Source organism: Pristiophorus japonicus, chromosome 21 (genome assembly GCF_044704955.1).
Source record: "Pristiophorus japonicus isolate sPriJap1 chromosome 21, sPriJap1.hap1, whole genome shotgun sequence".
Classification (NCBI taxonomy): Eukaryota; Metazoa; Chordata; class Chondrichthyes; family Pristiophoridae; genus Pristiophorus; species Pristiophorus japonicus.
In genome coordinates this window covers 52,966,626-52,987,644 of record NC_091997.1, presented here as the reverse complement: position 1 = coordinate 52,987,644, position 21,019 = coordinate 52,966,626, and the positions used below count along the sequence as shown (strand labels likewise).

Here is a 21,019-nt window from a genome sequence, read left to right as displayed (position 1 = left end):
TGCGGATGGAATACCTGCTGAGGCGCTAAAGTATCCAGAGAGGTGCGGACACAAGACCTCATCGCTCTCATCTGGAGGGAGGAGACCATGCCGGGAGATCTCAGAGATGCAGTGATTGTGACCATCTTTAAAAAAGGGGACAAGTCCGCCTGCGACAACTACAGAGCAATCTCCCTGCTATCAGCCACTGGGAAAGTTGTCGCTAGAGTTCTCCTCAACCATCGAGGGACCGAGGAGCCCCTCTCGGAGTCACAGTGTGGATTTCATCCCCTACGGGGCACAACGGACATGATCTTTGCAGCGCGACAACTGCAGGAAAAATGTAGGGAGCATGGCCTTCTTCAACCTTACAAAGGCCTTTGACACTGTCAACCGCGAGGGTCTATGGAGCGTCCTCCTCCTTTTCGGATGCCCCCAAAAGTTTGTCAACATCCTTCGCCTGCTTCACGACAACATGCAGACCATGATCCTTACCAACGGATCCATTAAAGACCCAATCCACGTCCGGACCGGGGAAACAGGGCTGCGTCATCACTCCAACCCTCTTCTCAATCGTCCTCGCTGCCATGCTTCACCTCACAGGCAACAAGCTCCCCGCTGGAGTGGAATTAAACTACAGAACCAGTGGGGACCTATTCAACCTTTGTCGTCTCCAGGCCAGGTCCAAGACCAATCGAGCCTCTGTCGTCGAACTACAGATGACGCCTGCATCTGCACACATTCAGAGGCTGAACTCCAGGACATAGTCAACGTATTTACTGAGGCATACGAAACCATGGGCCTTATGCTAAACATCTGTAAGACAAAGGTCCTCCACCAGCCTGTCCTCGCTGCACAGCACTGCTCCCCAGTCATCAAGATCCATGGCAAGGCCCTGGACAACGTGGACCATTTCCCATACCTCGGGAGCCTCTTATCAACAAAAGCAGACATTGATGAGGAGATTCAACACCGCCTCCAGTGCGCCAGTGCAGCCTTCGGCCGCCTGAGGAAAAGAGTGTTCGAAGACCAGGCCCTCAAATCAACCACCAAGCTCATGGTCTACAGGGCTGTAGTAATACCCGCCCTCCTGTATGGCTCAGAAACATAGACCATGTACAGTAGCCACCTCAAGTCGCTGGAGAAATACCACCACAAGATCCTACAAATCCCCTGGGAGGACAGATGCACCAACATTAGCGTCTTCAACCAGGCCAACATCCCCAGCATTGAAGCACTGACCACACTTGATCAGCTCTGCTGGGCAGGCCATGTTGTCCGCATGCCAGACACGAGACTCCCAAAGCAAGCGCTCTACTCGGAACTCCTTCACGGCAAACGAGCCAAAGGTGGGCAGAGGAAACGTTACAGGGGCACCCTCAAAGGCTCCCTGATAAAGTGCAACATCCCCACTGACACCTGGGAGTCCCTGGCCAAAGACCACCCTAAGTGGAGGAAGAGCATCCGGGAGTACGCTGTGCACCTCGAGTCTCATCGCCGAGAGCATGCAGAAATCAAGCGCAGGCAGCGGAAGGAGCATGCGGCAAACCAGTCCCACCCTCACTTATCCTCAACGAATATCTGTCTCACCTGTGACAGGGACTGTGGCTCTCGTACTGGACTGTTCAGCCACCTAAGGACTCATTCTAAGAGTGGAAGCAAGTCTTCCTCGATTCCGAAGGACTGTCTAAGATGATGATGGTGTTATGGATGTCACGGTCTCGGTCCTGTCATTTGTACAAACAAAATGATTTTCAGCAACGGGCCGTTTTGTGAGTGTGTTGGTCATAATCCAAGAACGCCACTCAGAATCACACCTGAATTCTACGCCAGCATGGTATTGTACAGCATCACACCTAAAGGAAGGCTTCCATTTAAATAGCATCTTTCTCCACTGCAGGACGTCCCAAAGTGATTTACAGCCAATGAAGTACTTGTGAAGTGCGGTAACTGTTGCCATGTAGGAAACAACAGCAGCCAATTGACAAACTGAAAGATCCTACAAATGAGATAAAGACCAGAAAATCTATTTTGAGTGATGCTGGCTGATGGATAACCATTAGCCCGGGGAGTAAAGGTTCTCGGTGGTGGAAAGGCCGATTTTACTGAGCAGGGATGTGTTTTAGCAAAGGTAGACAGGTAAAGTCAGTGTCAGAGCAGTGCGGAGATAGTGAGGGTTCAGAGCAAATATGTCCCACAAAGAAAAAGGGTGGCACTCCCAAATCTAGAGCCCTCTGGATGTCAAGGGGCATACAGGTGCAATAAGGCAAAAAAGGGAAGCTTATAGAAACATAGAAATTTACAGCACAGAAGGAGGCCATTTCGGCCCATCGTGTCCGCGCCGGCCGACAAAGAGTCACACGGCCCTCCGTCAGCAGCACTAAAGGTTACATATAAACCCATGACCAATGACGGAAAGGCAAAGAGCACCCAGCCCAACCAGTCTGCCCCTCACAACTGCGACACCCCTTAGGCTGAAACATTCTACACTCCACCCCAACCGGAGCCATGTGATCTCCTGGGAGATGCAAAAACCAGATAAAAACCCAGGCCAATTTAGGGAGAAAAAAATCCTCCCCGACCCATCCAGGCGATCACTCTGGCCGTATTCTATTCCCTGCAGTACTTACCATTATACCTGCGCCATCCAATAAAAGGTCATCCAGTCTAATCCCAATTACCAGCTCTAGGTCCGTAACCCTGCAGGTTACTGCACTTTAAGTGCCCATCCAACCATCTCTTTAAAAAGTAGTGAGGGTTTCTGCATCCACCACTCTTCCAGGCAGTGAGTTCCAGATCCTCACAACCCTCGGCGTAAAGAAGCCTCTCCTCAAATCCCCTCTAAACCTTCCACCAATCACCTTGAAACTATGCCCCCTCATAATAGATCCCTCCACCAATGGAAATAGGCCCTTACTATCCACTATGTCCAGGCCCCTCAATATTTTGTACACCTCAATGAGGTCTCCTCTCAACCTCCTCTGTTCCAATGAGAACAAACCGAGTCTACCCAATCTGTCCTCATAACTAAGATTCTCCATTCCAGGCAGCATCCTAGTAAATCTCCTCTGCACCCTCTCTAGTGCAACCACGACCTTCCTATAATACTGCGACCAGAACTGCATGCAGTACTCCAGCTGTGGCCTAACCAAAGTATTATACAATTTAAACACAACCTCCCTGCTCTTATATTCTATGCCTCGGCCAATAAAGGCAAGCATTCCGTATGCCTTCTTAACCACCTTATCCACCTGGCCTGCTACTTTCAGGGATCTGTGGACAAGCACTCCAATGTCCCTTTGTTCATCTACACTATTAAATGGCCTACCGCTTAATGTGTATACCCTTTCCTTATTAGCCCTCCCAAAGTGCATCACCTCACACTTCTCTGAATTAAATTCCATTTGCCACTGCTCTGCCCACCTGACCAGTAGATTAATATCCTCCTGCAGCCCATGACTTTCCTCTTCATTATCAACCACACAGCCAATTTTAGTGTCGTCTGCAAACTTCTTAATCATACTCCCTATATTCAAATTTAAATCTTTGATTATACCACAAAAAGCAAGGGACCCAGTACTGAACCCTGCGGAACCCCACTGGAAACATCCTTCCAGTCACAAAAACATCCATCAACCATTACCCTTTGCTTCCTACCTCCAAGCCAATTTTGGATTCAACTTGCCACTTTGCCCTGGATCCCATGGGCTTTAACCTTCATGACCATGACATTATGCCAGATACCGAGAGCTAAATACTGCAGAAAACCTAGTGGAGCATAGAACGTGCAGGGGTGACATTAAAAAGGTAATTAGGAAAGCAAAGAGAGAGCATGAAAAAATATTGGCAAGTAAAATCAAGGGAAACCCCAAAATGTTTTATAAATACATGAAGAGCAAGAGGATAACCAAAAAGAAAGTTTGTGCATGGGGGTGGATGACAGGGGTGTGCTTCTCAATGAACACTTTGCATCTGTCTTCACAAAAGAGAGACATTGTAGTTAAGGAGGAGGAGTCTGAAATATTGGATGAGATAAACACAGTGAGAGAGGAACTATTAAGGGGTTTAGCATCTTTGAAAGTAAATAAATTCCCAGACCCAGATGAAATGTATCCCAGACTAAGAGAAGCAAGGGAGGAAATAGCAAAGGCTCTGAGCATCATTTTCCAATCCTCACTGGCTACAGGTGTGGTGCCAGAGGACTGGAGGACTGCTAATATTGTATCTTTGTGTAAAAAGGGAGAAAGAGATAGACCGCGTAATGGGCAAATTATTGCAAGAAATTCTGAGGGACAGTATTTTGTGGTACAATATACATCAATGATTTAGACTTTAATGTAAGGGGCATGATTAAGAAGTTTGCAGATGATATAAAAATTGACCGTGTGGTTGAAGAAGAAAGCCGTGGACTGCTGGAAGATATCAGTAAACTGGTCAGGTGGGCAGGACAGTGGCAAATGCAATTCAATCCAGAGAAGTGTGAGGTAATGCATTTGGGAAGGGCTAACAAAGCAAGGGAATACACATTAAATGGTAGGAGACTGAGAAATGTAGAGGAACAGAGGGACCTGGGAGTGCAGGTCCATAGATCCCTGAAGGTAGCGGCCAGGTAGATAAGGTGGTTAAGAAGGCATATGGAATACTTGCCTTTATTAGACGAAGCATAGAATACAAGAGCAGGGGTGTTATGCTTGAATTGTATAAAACACTAGTTAGGCCACAGCTAGAGTACTGCGTGCAGTTCTGGTCACCACATTACAGGAAAGATCTGATTGCTCTAGAGAGGGTACAGATGTTACAAGGATGTTGCTAGTGAAGCTATGAGGAAAGATTGGAAAGATTGGAGTTGTTTTCTTTGGAAAAGAGGAGGCTGAGCGGGACTTAATTGAGGTATATAAAATTATGAGGAGCCTAGATAGAGTGGATATGAAGGACCTATTGCTCCTAGTAGAGAGGTCAATAACCAGGCGGCATAGATTTAAAGTCATTGGTAGGAGGTTTAGAGGGGGTTTGAGAAGAAATAATTTCACCCAGAGGGGGGTGGGGGTCTGGAACTCACTGCCTGAAAGGGTGGTAGAGGCAGAAACCCTCACCACATTTAAAATGTACTTGGATATGCACTTGAAGTGCTGTGACCTACAGGGTTAAGGACCAAGAGCTGGAAAGTGGGATTAGGCTGGGTAGCTTTTTTTTGACAGACATAATGGTTGAATTACCTCCTTCTGTGCTGCATATTTCTATGATTTTATGATCCCCTGCAAATGGGGCCTCGACTTAACATCTTATCCAAACGACGGCAGCTCCGATAGTACAGCACTCCCGCAATGCTGCATTGGAGTGTCAGCCTGGATAATGTGCTCAAATCATTGGAGTGGGACTTTAACCCACGACCTCCTGCCTCAGGGGCGAGAGTGCTACTCACTGAGTCATGGCCAACACTTGGGAGAGAAATCTATGTCAGTGGTTCGTCTGGAGAACAGTCACCACAAACACAAGAATCTTTATCCAAGTGCATTAGCCAACTACCTCAACAAGCAAGAGATATGGAATAGTCATTGTAGTGGACAACAAAATAGGGTTCAACCATCAGGTATGTTTGCTGGAGCGGGAAGGTCAGTCGGCGCCTTGGGCTAAATGATCTTTTCCCATTCATAAACATTTCCCGTACCAACAAACTTCTGATGGACGTGTGACATAGTTAATCGCAAAGCTACACTGCCTGACCGAGCTGGATCTCCGTGGCAAGCCTTGCCTCGGAAGATTCCTTTCCTGCAATCCCTGGCTTTATTCACATCCCCATCAACATGATTGTAAACTTTCTCCTTTCCTGCAGGTTCCCCAGCAGCCGACGACTATATTTCAGCAACTTTCTGCACCGCAGCATCCTCAAATTCCACCAATCAGGAATGGGCATGTGAAGGAAGGTAAGATCCCCTTTTCTGCAGGTACTAACTCACACTCATGGTAATGACCAGGCACTAACTCACACTCATGGTAATGACCAGGCACTAACTCACACTCATGGTAATGACCAGGCACTAACTCACACTCATGGTAATGACCAGGCACTAACTCACACTCACGGTAATGACCAGGCACTAACTCACACTCACGGTAATGACCAGGTACTAACTCACACTCATGGTAATGACCAGGCACTAACTCACACTCATGGTAATGACCAGGTACTAACTCACACTCACGGTGATAATGCAGAGTGGGCACACAGAGTGTCATAAATGAAGTGTATCAGAAACAGAGTTTAAAGTTGGGAATTTGGTGAGACTGAGAATTCGGTATTGCTTTTTGCCTCCAAATACTGTCGTGGTTTGTGTAAGTTTAAGACAGTAAGTATTTAAAATGTTGTCCAGTGTTTTAGTTCTTACAACAGAATAAAAAGTAGTTTTCAATAATATAGACCACGACATGGAGGAGCAGGTTGTGTGTGGACTGCAGTATGTGGGAATTGTGGACAGTGAGACTGTCCCGAGCAAACACGTCTGCAAGAGATGTCTCCATCTCAAAGCTCTCCGGCTCACAATCATTGAGCTGGAGTGTGAGTTGGAGACACTCCGATTTGCGAGAGAGGGGGAGGATTATCTGGGCAGCTTACTCCAGGCCTCGGTCGCATCTCAGAGAGAGATGCATGTCATGTATGTATGCTAGCCATCAGGTGGCGCCACTGTCGGAGGTCTTTAGACTGTATGCATGTATTTGCAGCCCAGCTATAAAAGGCAAGCCATCATGTAATGTCATCACTTTGGGCCCTAATAAGGCAGAGCCAGGTTTGTACCTGTGTTAGTTTACAGTGTTCAGTCTATCGAGTTATTACATACATAATATTTGGCGACGAGGTAACTTAAGAACCTTCGCATGCACAAATGAGCACCATTGGAATTCTGGAGAGATTCGTGTAGGACGAGGACTGGACAGATTTTGTAGCTCGTCTGGACCAGTACTTCGTGGCCAACAAAATGGAGGAACCCACTGACACAGTAAGGCGGTTTTCCTCACAGTTTGCGGTCCGAAAATCTATGGACTCATAAAGAATCTTCACTCACCTGCAAGTCCAACGGACAAGGACTATGAGGAATTGTGTGCTCTGGAACATGACCATCTCAAACCAGAAGAAGGCATCATCATCTCACGATTCTACAAGCATGTTCGTTGTGAGGGCCAGGATGTGTTGAAATTCTTTGCCAACCTAAGACGTCTAAGAAAACGCATTGGGAAACATGCTGCGGGACTTCTTTGTAATCGGCATCAACCACTAGGTGATCCTGCATAAGCTACTGGCGGAGGAGACGCTGGATTTGAGCAAGGCCATCACGATTGCCCAGGCATGTATGACGACGGACAAAAACTTAAAGCAGATATTATTGAAAAACTGGAACTCGGCAAGTACTGTAAACAAGATTGTATCGTCGTTTGGCAGAGCTGCATGTGGCAGGGCCTACTCGACTGCGTAAGCGAAATCTGTGGCGGCCCAAAGTCTGCCAACAGGAATGAATCCTATTTCACCGTGTTGGCGTTGTGGGGGCAATCATTGGCCTCATTAGTGTCAGTTTAAACAGTACAGTTTTAAAGGCTATTCGAGACTCTCCAGCTCATGTGTCCGCAACTGAGCAAGCATGCTGTGACACATCATGTGGAGGATGATGACCAGTATAGTGCAGATCCGGATATGCAATCCGAGGTATCAGAGGGGGAAGTGTATGGACTGTATTCGTTCCTAACAAAGAGCCAAACAATAATGATTAATGTGAAACTTAATGGTGTGCCGGTACTGATGGAATTGGACACGGGTGTGAATCAATCAATAATGAGCCAGAGGACATTCAACAAGCTGTGGGATACTAAGGTTGTGAGGCCTCAGCTGAGTCCAGTCAATGCCAAGTTGCATATGAACACTAAAGAACTCATAACGGTGTTTGGCAATGCAGTAGTCAAGTTGTCGTATGATGGTGCGGTTTATGATTTACCATTATGGATTGTTCCAGGCAATGGTCCAACGCTGTTCGGCAGGAATTGGTTAGAAAAAATCAAATAGAACTGGAATAATATCAAAGCGTTGTCATCAGAGGAGGATACTCCATGTGCTCAAGTGCTGAACAAGTTCCCCTCGCTGTTTGAACCAGGCATCGGCAATTTCACGGGAGCCAAGGTGCAGATCCACGTGGACTCGGATGCCAGACCCGTCCATCATAAAGCTCGGGCAGTTCCGTACATGATGAGAGAGGTGGTCAAAACTGAACTGGACAGACTCCAACATGAAGGGGTCATATCACCGATCGAATTTAACGAATGGGCCAGCCCCATTGTCCCTGTGTTGAAGAGTGATGGCACTGTGGAGGTTTTGTTGAGACTACAAGGTTATGATCAATCGAGTTTTGAAACAGGATCAATACCCGTTACCAAAGGCTGATGGCCTGTTTATAATGCTAGCCTGGGGAAAGTCGTTCACTAAACTGGATCTGACGTCAGCCTACATGACACAAGAGCTGATCAAGACATCGAAGAAACTTACGTGCATCAACACTCATAAAGGACTGTTTATCTACAACAGGTGTTCTTTCAGAATTCACTAGGCTGCAGCCATATTTCAGAGGAACATTGAGAGTCTACTGAAGTCCCTAGCACCGTCGTGTTCCAAGATGACATCCTGGTCACACGTCGTGACACTGCCGAACATCTGAACAACCTGGAAGAGGTTCTACATCGTCTGGACAAAGTGGGACTCAGACTGAAACGTTTGAAGTGCGTCTTCACAGTATTGGAAGTCGAATTCCTGGGGAGGAAAATTGCTGCTGACGGCATCAGGCCTATGGACTCGAAAACCAAGGCCATCAAAATGCACCCAAGCCTCAGAATGTGACGGAGTTGTGTTTGTTCCTTGGTCTACTCAACTACTTCGGTAATTTCCCAACTAGATTGAGCACTTCATTAGAGCCACTGCACATGCTGCTAAGAAAAGGCAACAACTGGATTTGGGGTGTATCTCAAGATAGAGCTTTTGAGAAAGCTACTAATTTGCTTTGCTCTAACAAGCTGCTGATACATCATGGTCCGTGCAAGTGTCTAGTATTGGCCTGTGATGCTTCGTCATATGGAGTTGGTTGTGTGCTCCAATAAGTCGGGTAAACTACAACCTGTTGCGTATGCTTCTAAAAGTTTGTCAAAGGCGGAAAGAGCCTACAGCATGGTAGAAAAAGAAGCATTAGCCTGTATGTATGGGGTTAAAAAAATACATCAGTACCTGTTTGGTCTTCAGTTTGAACTGGAAACAGATCACAAGCCACTCATTTCATTGTTTTCGTAAAACAAAGGTATAAATACCAATGCATCGTCCCGTATCCAAAGGTGGGCACTGACATTATCTGCCTATGATTATGGCACAGAGACTGTAATTCCCGCATTGGACTCATCAGTCACCTGAGAACTCACTTTTAGTGTGGAAGCAACTCGTCCTCGGTCCTGCGGGACTGTCTAAGAAGAGAAAATGTTTAATGTGATACATTCTTACGACATCACTGAAGCACACACACACAAGATGGCTGCAATCTGGAACTTGCCATGTGACCTAGTCACATGATCCTTTTATTGTATAAACAAGGGTTGTACAAACAGCAGGTCTCCAGTGGTCCTGGTTAACCCTTGCCACTGGATCAAGACCTAACTCTGTCAAGCCTGTGTGGTGGCTGATGTGCAATGGTCACCACACATTAAAAAAATCCACGCACAGGCATCTTCTATCCCCTCAACTGGAGTTCAGGACTGGAACATCGGGTCCTTCATTGAAACATCTGTGAACTCTCATGGAAGCAAGTCATCCTTGCTCGAGGGACCGCCTATGATGATGATTATATCATTCGCCATAGACCTGGCATCGAGAATTGTGCCGATGCACTGAGCCGTCTGCCGTTGCCCAAAGCAGAGGTGGAGATGCCTCAACCTGCAGACCTACTGTTAGTTATGGATGCCTCTGAAAGTGAAGGAATCCCTGTCATGGCTAAACACGGCTCCTGGATCAGCCAGGACCCGATATTATCGGTTGTGAAACGTGTGTCCTTAGTGGTGATTGGTCTGCCATACCCAAGCAAATGGGTGATGAGACAAAACCTTACCGCCATCGCAAAGACGAACTATCCATTCAGTCAGATTGTTTACTGTGGGGTAATCGTGTTGTTATGCCTAAGAAAGGCAGAGAGAAATTTGTACATGATCTACATAGCACTCATCCCGGTATTGTCATGATGAAAGCCATTGCCAGGTCTCATGTATGGAGACCAGGAATTGACTCTGATCTGGAATCATGTGTGCATCAGTGCAACACTTGTATGCAGCTAAGAAAAGCACCAGTGGAATCGCCGCAGAGTCTGTGGTCATGTTATATAAACTATAGTCCAGGATCCACATCGACTTTGTAGGTCCCTTCCTGGGAAAGATGTTTTTAGTTGTGGTGGATGCATATTCCAAGTGGATAGAGTGTATAATCATGTCATCCAGTACATCCACAGCTACCATTGAGAGCATTCGTGTCATGTTTGCCACTCATGGTCTGCCCGACATCGTTGTAAGCGACAACAGACCTTGCTTCACTAGTCTGTAGTTTCAAGAGTTCATGATACACAATGGTATCAAACATGTGAGGTCAGGACCATCCAAACCCACATCCAATGGACAAGCAGAGCATGCTATCCAAACCATCAAGCAGAGTATGAAACGTGTAACTCAAGGTTCACTGCAGACTCGCTTGTCATGCATATTGCTTAGTTACAGCAATATGCATGACAAGCGTGACCCCAAATGACTACCAGAGGATATGGACCGAGATAGCAGAGGTGGTCTTGTCGGCGAACAAGGAAGTTCGTAAGGGCAACCAATGCCACAAACGATGGAACAACCTTGTGGGATCCGCAAGAGTAAGTATTGCATTGATTTACATGTACTTATATATTTATATAATTTGATTTGTGACTATCATTAGATGTGAGGTCTTTCACTTTTACTGGGAATGTTTTACTCAAAGCCTGCAGTCACGGTGTATGTCTTTAGGTAAAGAATGATAATTTTCAGAATAATCACGATTACATCTGTCAGTTACGTGTTGTATCAGTCTCTGTGACAGTACCTAGCAATGAGATCATGCAATGATCTCATGCCATGACGTCCTGTCACCTTTTACAGAAGAAGCTATCGACGAGGAGGTCCGTGCAGAGGCGAACGGGTGGGGGGCCACCAGTCCCCAGCGACATCACTGACATGGAGGAGCGGGTGCTCGCACTCGTGGGGAAGCACCCCCGGACAGCCATGGACTCATCTGCAGACCCTGAAGTGATGCCACGTGAGTAAAGCTTACACCATTGCGTGATATAAAGTCAATAGATGCCACACCCACTCATATCCGAACAATCATATATGATAGATGTTTTCTAAAATTGTCATAGAAATAATGATGGCCTAATGAAAATTATTGCGATGCACAATTTGTTGATGGTTATGAAATGTGATGTCTGCGATGATTTTGAGCGCGTTGGTGCTTTTGTCATGCATATGCTGTGTGTAGCGCTGGACTCACCTTGTGACCCTAGCACCCCCTTCTCCTCTAATCACCTCATTTGTGTTTTGCAGCTCAGCCAGTAGCGCGGCCCCAGGCAAGACCACAGAGGCCCAACTCTCCGGACGATCCAATATCTGGTGCTGAGGGGCTCCGGTTCTCATCCGTCAATCCGCTGGGTCTGTTCTCCACGGATGAGAGCGCGGTCTTCAAGGAACCTGCATTGCCACGCTCCAGAAGCCATTCCACCCCAAGGCCATCTAGTGGTCCTCTGATCATTCCCACCTCCACTCTAGGGGTACCGGCCCCAAGCACCTCTCCACAGGGCACCCCATTTGTCCCCAGGATGGTGCCGACCCCGTGGAGGTCCCGTGGACGCGGCAGGCCTGTTCCACGAGCGCCACATGAGAGCGGAGAGATGGTACAGTTGTCCAGGAGGACTATAGACATTGGTGACCAGCTCATCGAAGCATTGGGGGGCATATCCTGACAGCTGGCCACCGTGACTGAGTACATTCCGCGGATGGCGATAGCCAGGAACACTGCTGGCACAGGCCTCCCAGTGGCCCCAGAGCGTGGCACTCCACCCCTAGGTTCCGTACCACCATTGCGAGTGATAGATGAGAGCAAGGATCAAGATCCTTCTTCTGCATCAGAGAAAGTTGCCTCCTTGGCAGCCCCCGCTCCCGTACCCGTACCCGTGCAACCAACGCATTTGCCTTCAGCCCACTCAATGAGGCACTGCCTGAGGAGCTCCTCGGCCAGGCGCCGTGGTGCGAGGAGGGGAAGGGGTAGAGGTGGGAAGAAGGAGGGGAGGGGGGAAGGAAAGTGAGGTGCATGTCCACAGGTGATGGCTGTGTTATACCTCTATCTGGGTGTATGCAATTTGTTGCAATGTATGGAAGCTGGGGACAACGCTCCTGCTTTGCCTTTGTATTCTGTGCTGCTGGACATGTTGAAACTTTGATTGATGTCAATGGTGGAAAGTGGGGTGTGGATTGGGGTTGAGTGTTTTTGCCTGTGTTACTTATAATTTCAGACCAATGTTGGTATAAAATTTTTGTTATTGAGCATAACCTTGTTGCGCATTGTTTCAGATAGCTGCACCGTTACACACTGGTGATTCCTTAACATGAAAGGGTTAAATACAACTTAACATCAATCAACGTAAACTTTAACTGGCACCAAGGTGATGGGCACCATTGATGTCTGAGCTGCACACACACAGCAGTGTGTCAGTTTTGTCACTCACATCAACGCTCTTTCACGCAAATCGTTCAGATCTCAGCTCCTCACGTAAGAGTCTTGCAGCTATGTAGCCACCACGGGTCCTTTCCTGCGGTCTGGAGGGGGTTGTGGGCATGGTTGTATAGCCAGCCGGATTGTCTGGCCCTAGGTCAGCATCCAGCCTCTCGTCATCCTCTTCCTCTCTCTCCTGAGGTGGAGCATCAGTGCCTTCTGGCAATTCTTGGTCCTTCCTGATAACCAGGTTGTGCAGCATCGAACACAGGACCACGAATTTAGCTACTTGCTCAGGGTTGTATTGTACCTCCCCTCCTGAGTGGTTAAGACATCTGAAATGCTGCTTAAGCACAGTTATTGTTTGGCGGCCCCATTGCATTGAATGTATAATAGCAATTCATCAGAAGCAATGATTTCCTCACTAAAATACACCTGGAGTAAAGCTCCAATAGTCCAGAGTCTGAAAATATGTCTGTTGCGATGTTCACTTCGCCTGAGAAGAACTCCAGAGTCAATGCAAACTCCCCCGAAGTTGAGGCAGCCTTTTGGATGAAGCGACCTGCGATTTTACAAATGCCAGCCACACCGCTGGCGTTCGTTCAGAACAGTTACACTTTTTCTGGGCGTTTTTTTGGGTGAACGATATTGTGGGCGATATGTGCGAGGTGGTGAAAGTGACGCTGGGCGATCTCCTGGGCGTTAGTTTCAACAAATGTGCTCTTTACGTCAAAATAAAATGGGCGGGCGGTATTATTGAATCTCGGCGTTAATTTCGTGCAGAAAGTAACACTGGGCGATATTATGGCCGTTGATTTCGCCCATTCTGATGATTCCGCCCAAAATAGTGGGCGGGCGGTAATATGTTTCCCGATAAACACATGGGGAAAGTGACACTCGGCAATAAGTTTCCTAAAAATAACCGTCAGTTTCCATTTTGTGCCAAAATGGGCGATATCTGGGCGTTATACGTCATTTCAGCGGTAAAATGGGCATTAAGTGGGCTTTAAGCATACAATAAAAGTGGAGGTTCTAGCCCCAGGACCTCAAGGGTTATAATCTCTGAATTATTACCCGAGCCACAAGCAAATTGACGTAGGGATAAACAGCTGAGGGAGAAGAACATGTGGATGAAGGAGTGGATGAAGGAGTGGGCTCCACCTGGACTGGGCTGAGATGAGGATCCTGGCAGAAAAGAAAAATGGGGTGGGCATGAATACTTTAACCCCACTGTCAACCTCACACACTGGCCTTTCCCAATGTCGGGTCTGCCAGCGCTGAGCAGCCCCGAAGGACAGCGGTGGGGGACATAATTTTAAAAGTTATTGGCTTGTTGACAAGCCCTTCAGAGTGAATAAATTCTTTTGGCAACAGGTCACCCACGGCTTCCACGCTGCTCCTGAACTCTGCCTGTCAATCTGAGGTGGAAATTTAGTGGCCATTGAACCACCTGATGAGTGAAATGCAGTATAAACGCTCCCACTTCACACCTGCTCATTTTCCAAGCACACAGGCCGTTGCTTTCTTCCTTTGGAACACACTTTGAGCTTTATGCCGGCTGCAAGTATTTGGGGCAAACTCTCCACCCTGTGTCACCTCATTGCAGCAACCTCTCACCTTTGACAGATCGCTTCTGTCACCTCACCTTCAACTACTATCTACTGCAGCAGCAAGGGCACCATTTACACTGTGTCGCCTTGGTCCTCAGAATCGCACCACGATGGGCCCCAACATCGGCAGCAACAGACCATCAACCGGTTGCTCAACCACCCGATGCTACACAGGACAGAGGGCATCAGCACAGGGCTGCACCGTGCCGAAGGTGATACCCCCAACACAGGGTACACAGGCAGAGGGTCAGCTTCCTCAACATGACCGAGCAGCAGTGTCACAGGAGGCTCAGCCTATCGCGCCAGGTCATCGCGGACATTTGCAGATTGTTGGAGCAAGACCTGCCGCCCAGAGCAGTGGGTGGAAACTCCTTACCAGTCACTGTCAGTCACCTGCACCCAACTTCTCTGCCTCAGGCTCCTTCCAGGGATCTGCAGCAGACATTTGCGGCATCTCGCAGTCGGCCGCCCACAGATGCATCACACAGGTCACCGATTCCCTCTGACACATCAGCCAATTATATCAAATTGCCACTGATGAAAGCAGTGTTACTGAGCAGACGCTGGGCTTTGCCGATCTGGCTGGCTTCCCACGGGAGCAGGGAACCCAGCCACCTTTGAGGGAGTGGAAGCTCTTGCAATTGACAATGTCCAGCTCGTCTCCAACCAGAGGAAGATGATCACCCATGTGTGTCCCAGAATCCCTGGCAGCTGCCATGACTCTGGTGCTGTGTCAGTCCACCCTCCCTCAGCTCTACGCTCCTCCAAACAGACTTTCCGGCTGGCTGCTTGGAGACCAGGGCTACCCACTGAAGACGTGGCTCATGACACCCTGAAAAAGGCCATGTACTGATGCCGAGGAGCACTACGATCAAAGCCACATCTCCAGCAGAAGTCTCATTGAACAGACATCTTGAAAATGGGCTTTTGCTGCCTTGACAGATCTGGAGGAGCCCTGCAGTGCGCATCAACCAGGGTCTCCAGAATCGTCGTGGTGCGCTGTATCTCCCCAACATGGCACAGCAGCGGGGATTAACCCTTACTGCAGAGCAAGGCACACAAGCTGTACGGCAGAGGAGCAGCATGAGGAGGGAGGGGGGGAGCTGCAGCCCATGTCCCACCACCACGCAAACACATTGCTACCCGTGAGGCCAGGAATGGTCTCATCAAGCCCAGAGTCACTTACGGTTACTCATTTAACCCACGTGGCTGCCACATGCCTCACACAGAGAGCCGTCGCCCCTCCAGAGATACCCACCTATTTTGCTCAGACACCATGTGCCCGTGTGACTGGGGCAGTGTGCCCTCCGTGCAGGTGGCCATCCTGTCCATGGAGGAAACGACAGTCGGGAATGCGTGTGCTACAGTGTGGGTCACGTTTGAGCTGGGCTCCTCCATTCTCTGTACACACTCAGTCACCGCGATTGGGTAACCAGTCCCAGCCTCCGGCACTTGTTCCTGCAGCTCCAGGATGGCCCTGTTTGTGGATGGTCCCCGAGTTTCAGTGTCTGCCTGCAGCTGAGCAGAGCCAGGAGACTCCTGCGCCCTCTGACCAGGGGTCCCCACTGCTGTCCCTGTCTCCACCATCAGCTCTTGCTCACTTGTGCTGTGTGAGACACCAGGAGACACGACTCTTTCTCGCCAGGGTCCCACCGAGGGGCGGCTCTCTGCGCTGGTGCTGGCTGCACTTGTGTCTGGTGCTGCTATGGCCTCAGAGGCTGGAGGCTCCTCTGGGGAATCGTCCTGTTCTTGGTCTCCAATGTGGGAGGGGCTCTTGGTGGGTCTGTGGGAGAGTAAAGAGATCGGTTGTACATCAATGGACATTGCGTACAGATACCATTCTGCACATTGAGCATTCAATGTCTGACATCAGCCCCCATGAGTGAGTGATGAATGCCGGCTCACTGAATGGAAACTGATTGTGTCACCAGGCTGTTGTGCTGCGTCCCTCTCTCTGTCCCCCCACCTCCGTCTGCTCCCCCACTCCTGAGACCCCGGGGCAGTCTCCTCCCCACTTGTTAATGTGGTCCATTGTGGAGGGCCATCTTCCAATCGTTGTCTCTGTTATTGTGGCTCTCTTCTCCTGCAAGGTGGGAAAGAGGAGAAGGTTGAGTGAGAGTGATGGACTGAGTGCAGGAACTGGAAGGGTTACATGTGTAGAGGGTGACTAAGGGACTGGGCTGTCAATATCAAGTGGCCTTGTGTATTATTATTTGCTGTGATCGCACTTGGATGATGGGGATTGTGAGGGGTGGCTAGTGAGATGGGGATGTGATAATGTGGATAGAGAGAGAGGGATGGGTGGAGATGCAAGGGATGTTGGTGTGAGGCAGGGTATGCAGGAGTAGGGCTTGGAAGGAAGAGTGATGGGATGGGACGTGAGGCACAGCAGGATGAAGGTGAGTGTGACTTTGCACTCTCCTTTCCTGATCTCAGAAGATCATTTAAACGTTTTTGCACTGCACCCAGGTCCTCCCTACAACTGGCCTGCGATCAACCTCCTCGGTAATCTCTAACCAGGCCCTCTTGGTGTCCTGGGGAGGTCTCTTCTGCTCACTGGTGGGGAAGGGGACCTCCCTATGTGCCCGGACTCTCTCCACAAACACATGGAGGGAGGCATTGGATGCAGCCTTGTGCCATATTCCAGCTATCACTGTAGCCTTACCCATCTCCTCTGAGCTGAATTGGATCCTCGATAAACCTTAAGATGCAATGTGGCCATGGTTCCTTTAAATAGACCAGCACCAAACACATCAACAATGACCTCACCAGACCTGCTCCTTCTAATTGGGCTGGGAATCGTGCTGGTGGGGCTTAATGAGGCCTATTGGGGGGGAAGCCTTTTGCAGCGGGATGAAGGCAGCAGCAGCCTCGTCCCACCATGAACCCCCGACACAATTGGACTCGCCCAGGCTGTGAAAATCGTGGCCTATGTGTTGATAAAATATTAGAGAAGGATAGTGTTATGTCTTTAGATGCTCTGATAATGACTCCACGAGGCAATGTGTTGCACTTGAACTGTGGTGACCTTAGTCCAGTTAATGTAACTCCAGAGTGAGGATCACACCTGGTGGCCTACTTTTTATACTAGGCCTGGCACACCTGTACAGGTAACCTACAAGTTTCCCACTGCAATGCCATCTAGTGGCACACCTTAGTGGCCATAGAGCTGATGTACAAGTTTCCCAGAGTGGTGCCCTCTGGTGGCACATCATATGTAATAGTACAAGCAGTAAACATGTAAGATACATGACATCACTCTCCCCCAAGTCCTTAGTGCAAATCGCCTTCATGCATTGACTGTGCTATGGGCCTAGCTCTATCTGGTTGACATTGGAGGGGCATTTCTGTTGTGTATCTGTAAAGCATGCACTCCCATGTTCCGCCACCAGGGAGCTCATCCCCTGAAGTTCCAAGGGATCCCAGCATCCCTTAGGAGCACTGTATATAAGCCGGCCCCTAAGGCCTGTTCCTCACTCTGGAGTGTCTTAATAAAGACTGAGGTCACTGTTACTTGAACCTCCCTGTGTGCAGTCTCATCTGTGTTAGGAACACAATAATTGGTGACGAGTATACGAATCCAACGCAAAGATGCAGCAAACTGTGGGCATCCTGGAGAAGTTCTCGGAGGGTGAGGACTGGGAAGCCTATGTTGAATGGCTAGACCAGTACTTTGTAGCCAACGAGCTGGACGGAGAAGGAAGCGGTCCTCCTCACAGTCTGCGGGGCACCGAATCTTCTGGCTCCAGTGAAACCCACAGATAAGTCGTATGAGGAGCTGTGTACACTGGTTCGGGAGCATCTTAACCCGAGGGAGAGCATGCTGATGGCGAGGTATCGGTTCTACACTTGCCAACGATCTGAAGGTCAGGAAGTGGAGAGCTACGTTGCCGAGCTAAGGCGACTTGCAGGACAATGTGAGTTTGATGGCTACCTGGAGCAAATGCTCAGAGACTTTTTTGTACTGGGCATTGGCCACGAGACCATCCTACAAAAATTTTGACTGAAGAGACACCGACCGTCAGTAAGGCCATTGCGATAGCACAGGCGTTTATGTCCACCAGTGATAACACCAAACAAATCTCTCAGCACACAAGTGCTAGCAATGTTCATAAATTAACTGGAACTGTGTTTGCGAGCAGAAATGTTCATGGCAGTCTGTGAACCACAGCCTCGTTTGGTCCAGGTGCTTTCTGCAAATTTGTCCATTGTCTAGTTTGACTACAAATACCCCATTCCCTTCTTTAGCTATCCACGAGTCTGCAACTGCCAGCAGGCCTCAGATGACCCAGATGACTCACAGTCCGCAACAAAGGAGGCATGCAAGGCAATTCACACCTTGTTGGCGTTGTGGAGGCTTCCATTCAGCCTATTCATGCCGCTTCAAAGGGTATGTTTGCAAGAGTTGTGGAACAATGGGACACCTCCAACGAGTTTTCAGACAAGCAGCAAGCTCTGCAAAACCTGCTAATCACCACATGGCAGAGGAAGATCGGTCTATGGTGGATCAAAGCAATTTCGAGCCTGAGAGAGAGGAGGCAGTTGCTGAAGTGCACGGGGTGCACACATTTTCGATGAAATGTCCACCTATAATGCTAAATGTAAAATTGAATGGCTTACCTGTAGCCATGGAACTGGACACTGACGCTAGCCAATCCATCATGAGTAAAAAGATGTTTGAGAGACTGTGGTGCAACAAGGCACTCAGATTAGCCCTGAGCCCTATCCACACGAAACTGAGAACATACACCAAAGAGCTTATCACTGTCCTGGGTAGCACCATGGTCAAGGTCACCTACGAGGGCACGGTGCATGAAGTCCCACTCTAGATTGTCCAGGGTGATGGCCCCACACCGCTTGGAAGGAGCTGGCTGGGCAAAATCCGCTGGAACTGGGATGACATCCGAGCGCTATCACATGTCGATGAGGCCTTATGTACCCAAGTTCTTAACAAATTTCCTTCCCTTTTTGAGCCAGGCATTGGAAACTTTTCCGGGGCGAAGGTGCGGATCCACTTGGTCCCAGAGGCACGACCAATTCACCACAAGGCGCGAGCGGTACCTCACATGATGAGGGAGAGAGTGGAAATCGAGCTGGACAGGCTGAAACGCGAGGGCATCATCTCCCCAGTGGAACTCAGCGAGTGGGCCAGCCCGATTGTTCCAGTACTCAAAAGTGATGGCACGGTCAGAATTTGCGGCGATTATAAAGTAACTATTAATCGTTTCTCGCTACAAGACCAATACCCGCTACCTAAGGCAGACGACCTATTTGCTACGCTGGCAGGAGGCAAGACATTCACCAAGCTCGATCTGACTTCGGCCTGCATGACACAGGAGCTTGAGGAGTCTTCGAAGGGCCTCACCTGCATCAACACGTATAAGGAACTGTTCATCTACAATAGATGCCCATTTGGAATTCGGTCTGCTGCAGCGATCTTCCAGAGAAACATGGAGAGCCTACTCAAGTCGGTACCACGCACGGTGGTTTTTCAGGACGACATATTGGTCACGGGTCGGGACACCGTCGAGCACCTACAAAACCTGGAGGAGTTCCTCCAGTGACTGTATCGCGTAGGGCTGCGGCTGAAGAGGTCGAAATGCGTCTTCATGGCAACAGAATTGGAGTTTTTGGGGAGAAAGATCGCGGCGGACAGCATTCGGCCCATAGACGCCAAGACAGAGGCTATCAGGAACACACCCAGGCCACAGAACGTCATGGAACTGCGGTCGTTCCTGGGACTCCTCAACTATTTTGGTAACTTCCTACTGGGGTTAAGCACCCTCTTAGAGCCCCTACATGTGTTATTGCGTAAAGGTGAGAACTGGGTATGGGGAAAGTAATTGCTTTTGAGAAAGCCAGAAACATTTTATGCTCCAACAAGTTGCTTGTATTGTATAACCCGTGTAAAAGACTCGTGCTAGCATGTGATGCGTCATCGTACGGAGTCGGGTGTGTATTACAACAAGCTAACGTTGCGGGGAAGTTGCAACCTGTTGCGTATGCTTCCAGGAGCTTGTCTGAGGCCGAGAGAGCTGACAGCATGATTGACAAAGAGTCATTAGAATGTGTGTTCGGGGTAAAGAAAATGCTTCAGTACTTGTTTGGCCTCAAATTTGAGCTGGAAACCGATCACAAGCCCCTCACATCCCTGTTCGCTGAAAACAAGTGGATAAATACTAATGCCTCAGCCCGCATACAAAGGTGGGCACTGGCGCTATTGCGTATAACTATACCATCCGCCACAGGCCAGGCACCGAGAACTGTGCGGATGCTCTCACTCGGCTACCATTGCCCACAACGGGGGTGGAAATGGCGCAGCCTGCAAACTTGTTGATGGTGGCGCAGCCCGGAGACTTGTTGATGGTCATGGAAGCGTTTGAAAATGATAAATCACCTGTCATGGCCCGCCAGATTAGGATTTGGACCAGCCAAGATCCTCTGCTGTCCCTAGTAAAAAACTGTGTATTGCATGGGAGCTGGGCCAGCATCTCCGTTGAAATGCAAGAGTTATTCAAGCCGTTCCAGTGGCGAAAGGACGACTGTTGTGGGGTAACCATGTAGTGCTACCCAAAAAGGACAGGGAGACGTTCATCTCGGATCTCCACAGCACACACCCGGGTATAGTAATGAT

At 48.9% G+C, this 21,019-nt stretch overlaps 1 protein-coding gene across 1 annotated transcript in view; it reads left to right on the top strand.

Moving 5' to 3' along the window:
• The window catches only part of LOC139233680 (proline-rich protein 29-like), a 62,506-nt gene that overhangs the window by 16,603 nt on the left and 24,884 nt on the right, over positions 1-21,019 (top strand). Inside the window, exon 2 of the mRNA XM_070864085.1 lies at positions 5,813-5,903. Coding sequence (XP_070720186.1) covers positions 5,813-5,903 — 91 coding nt within the window. The remainder of the gene's footprint in view (positions 1-5,812; positions 5,904-21,019) is intronic.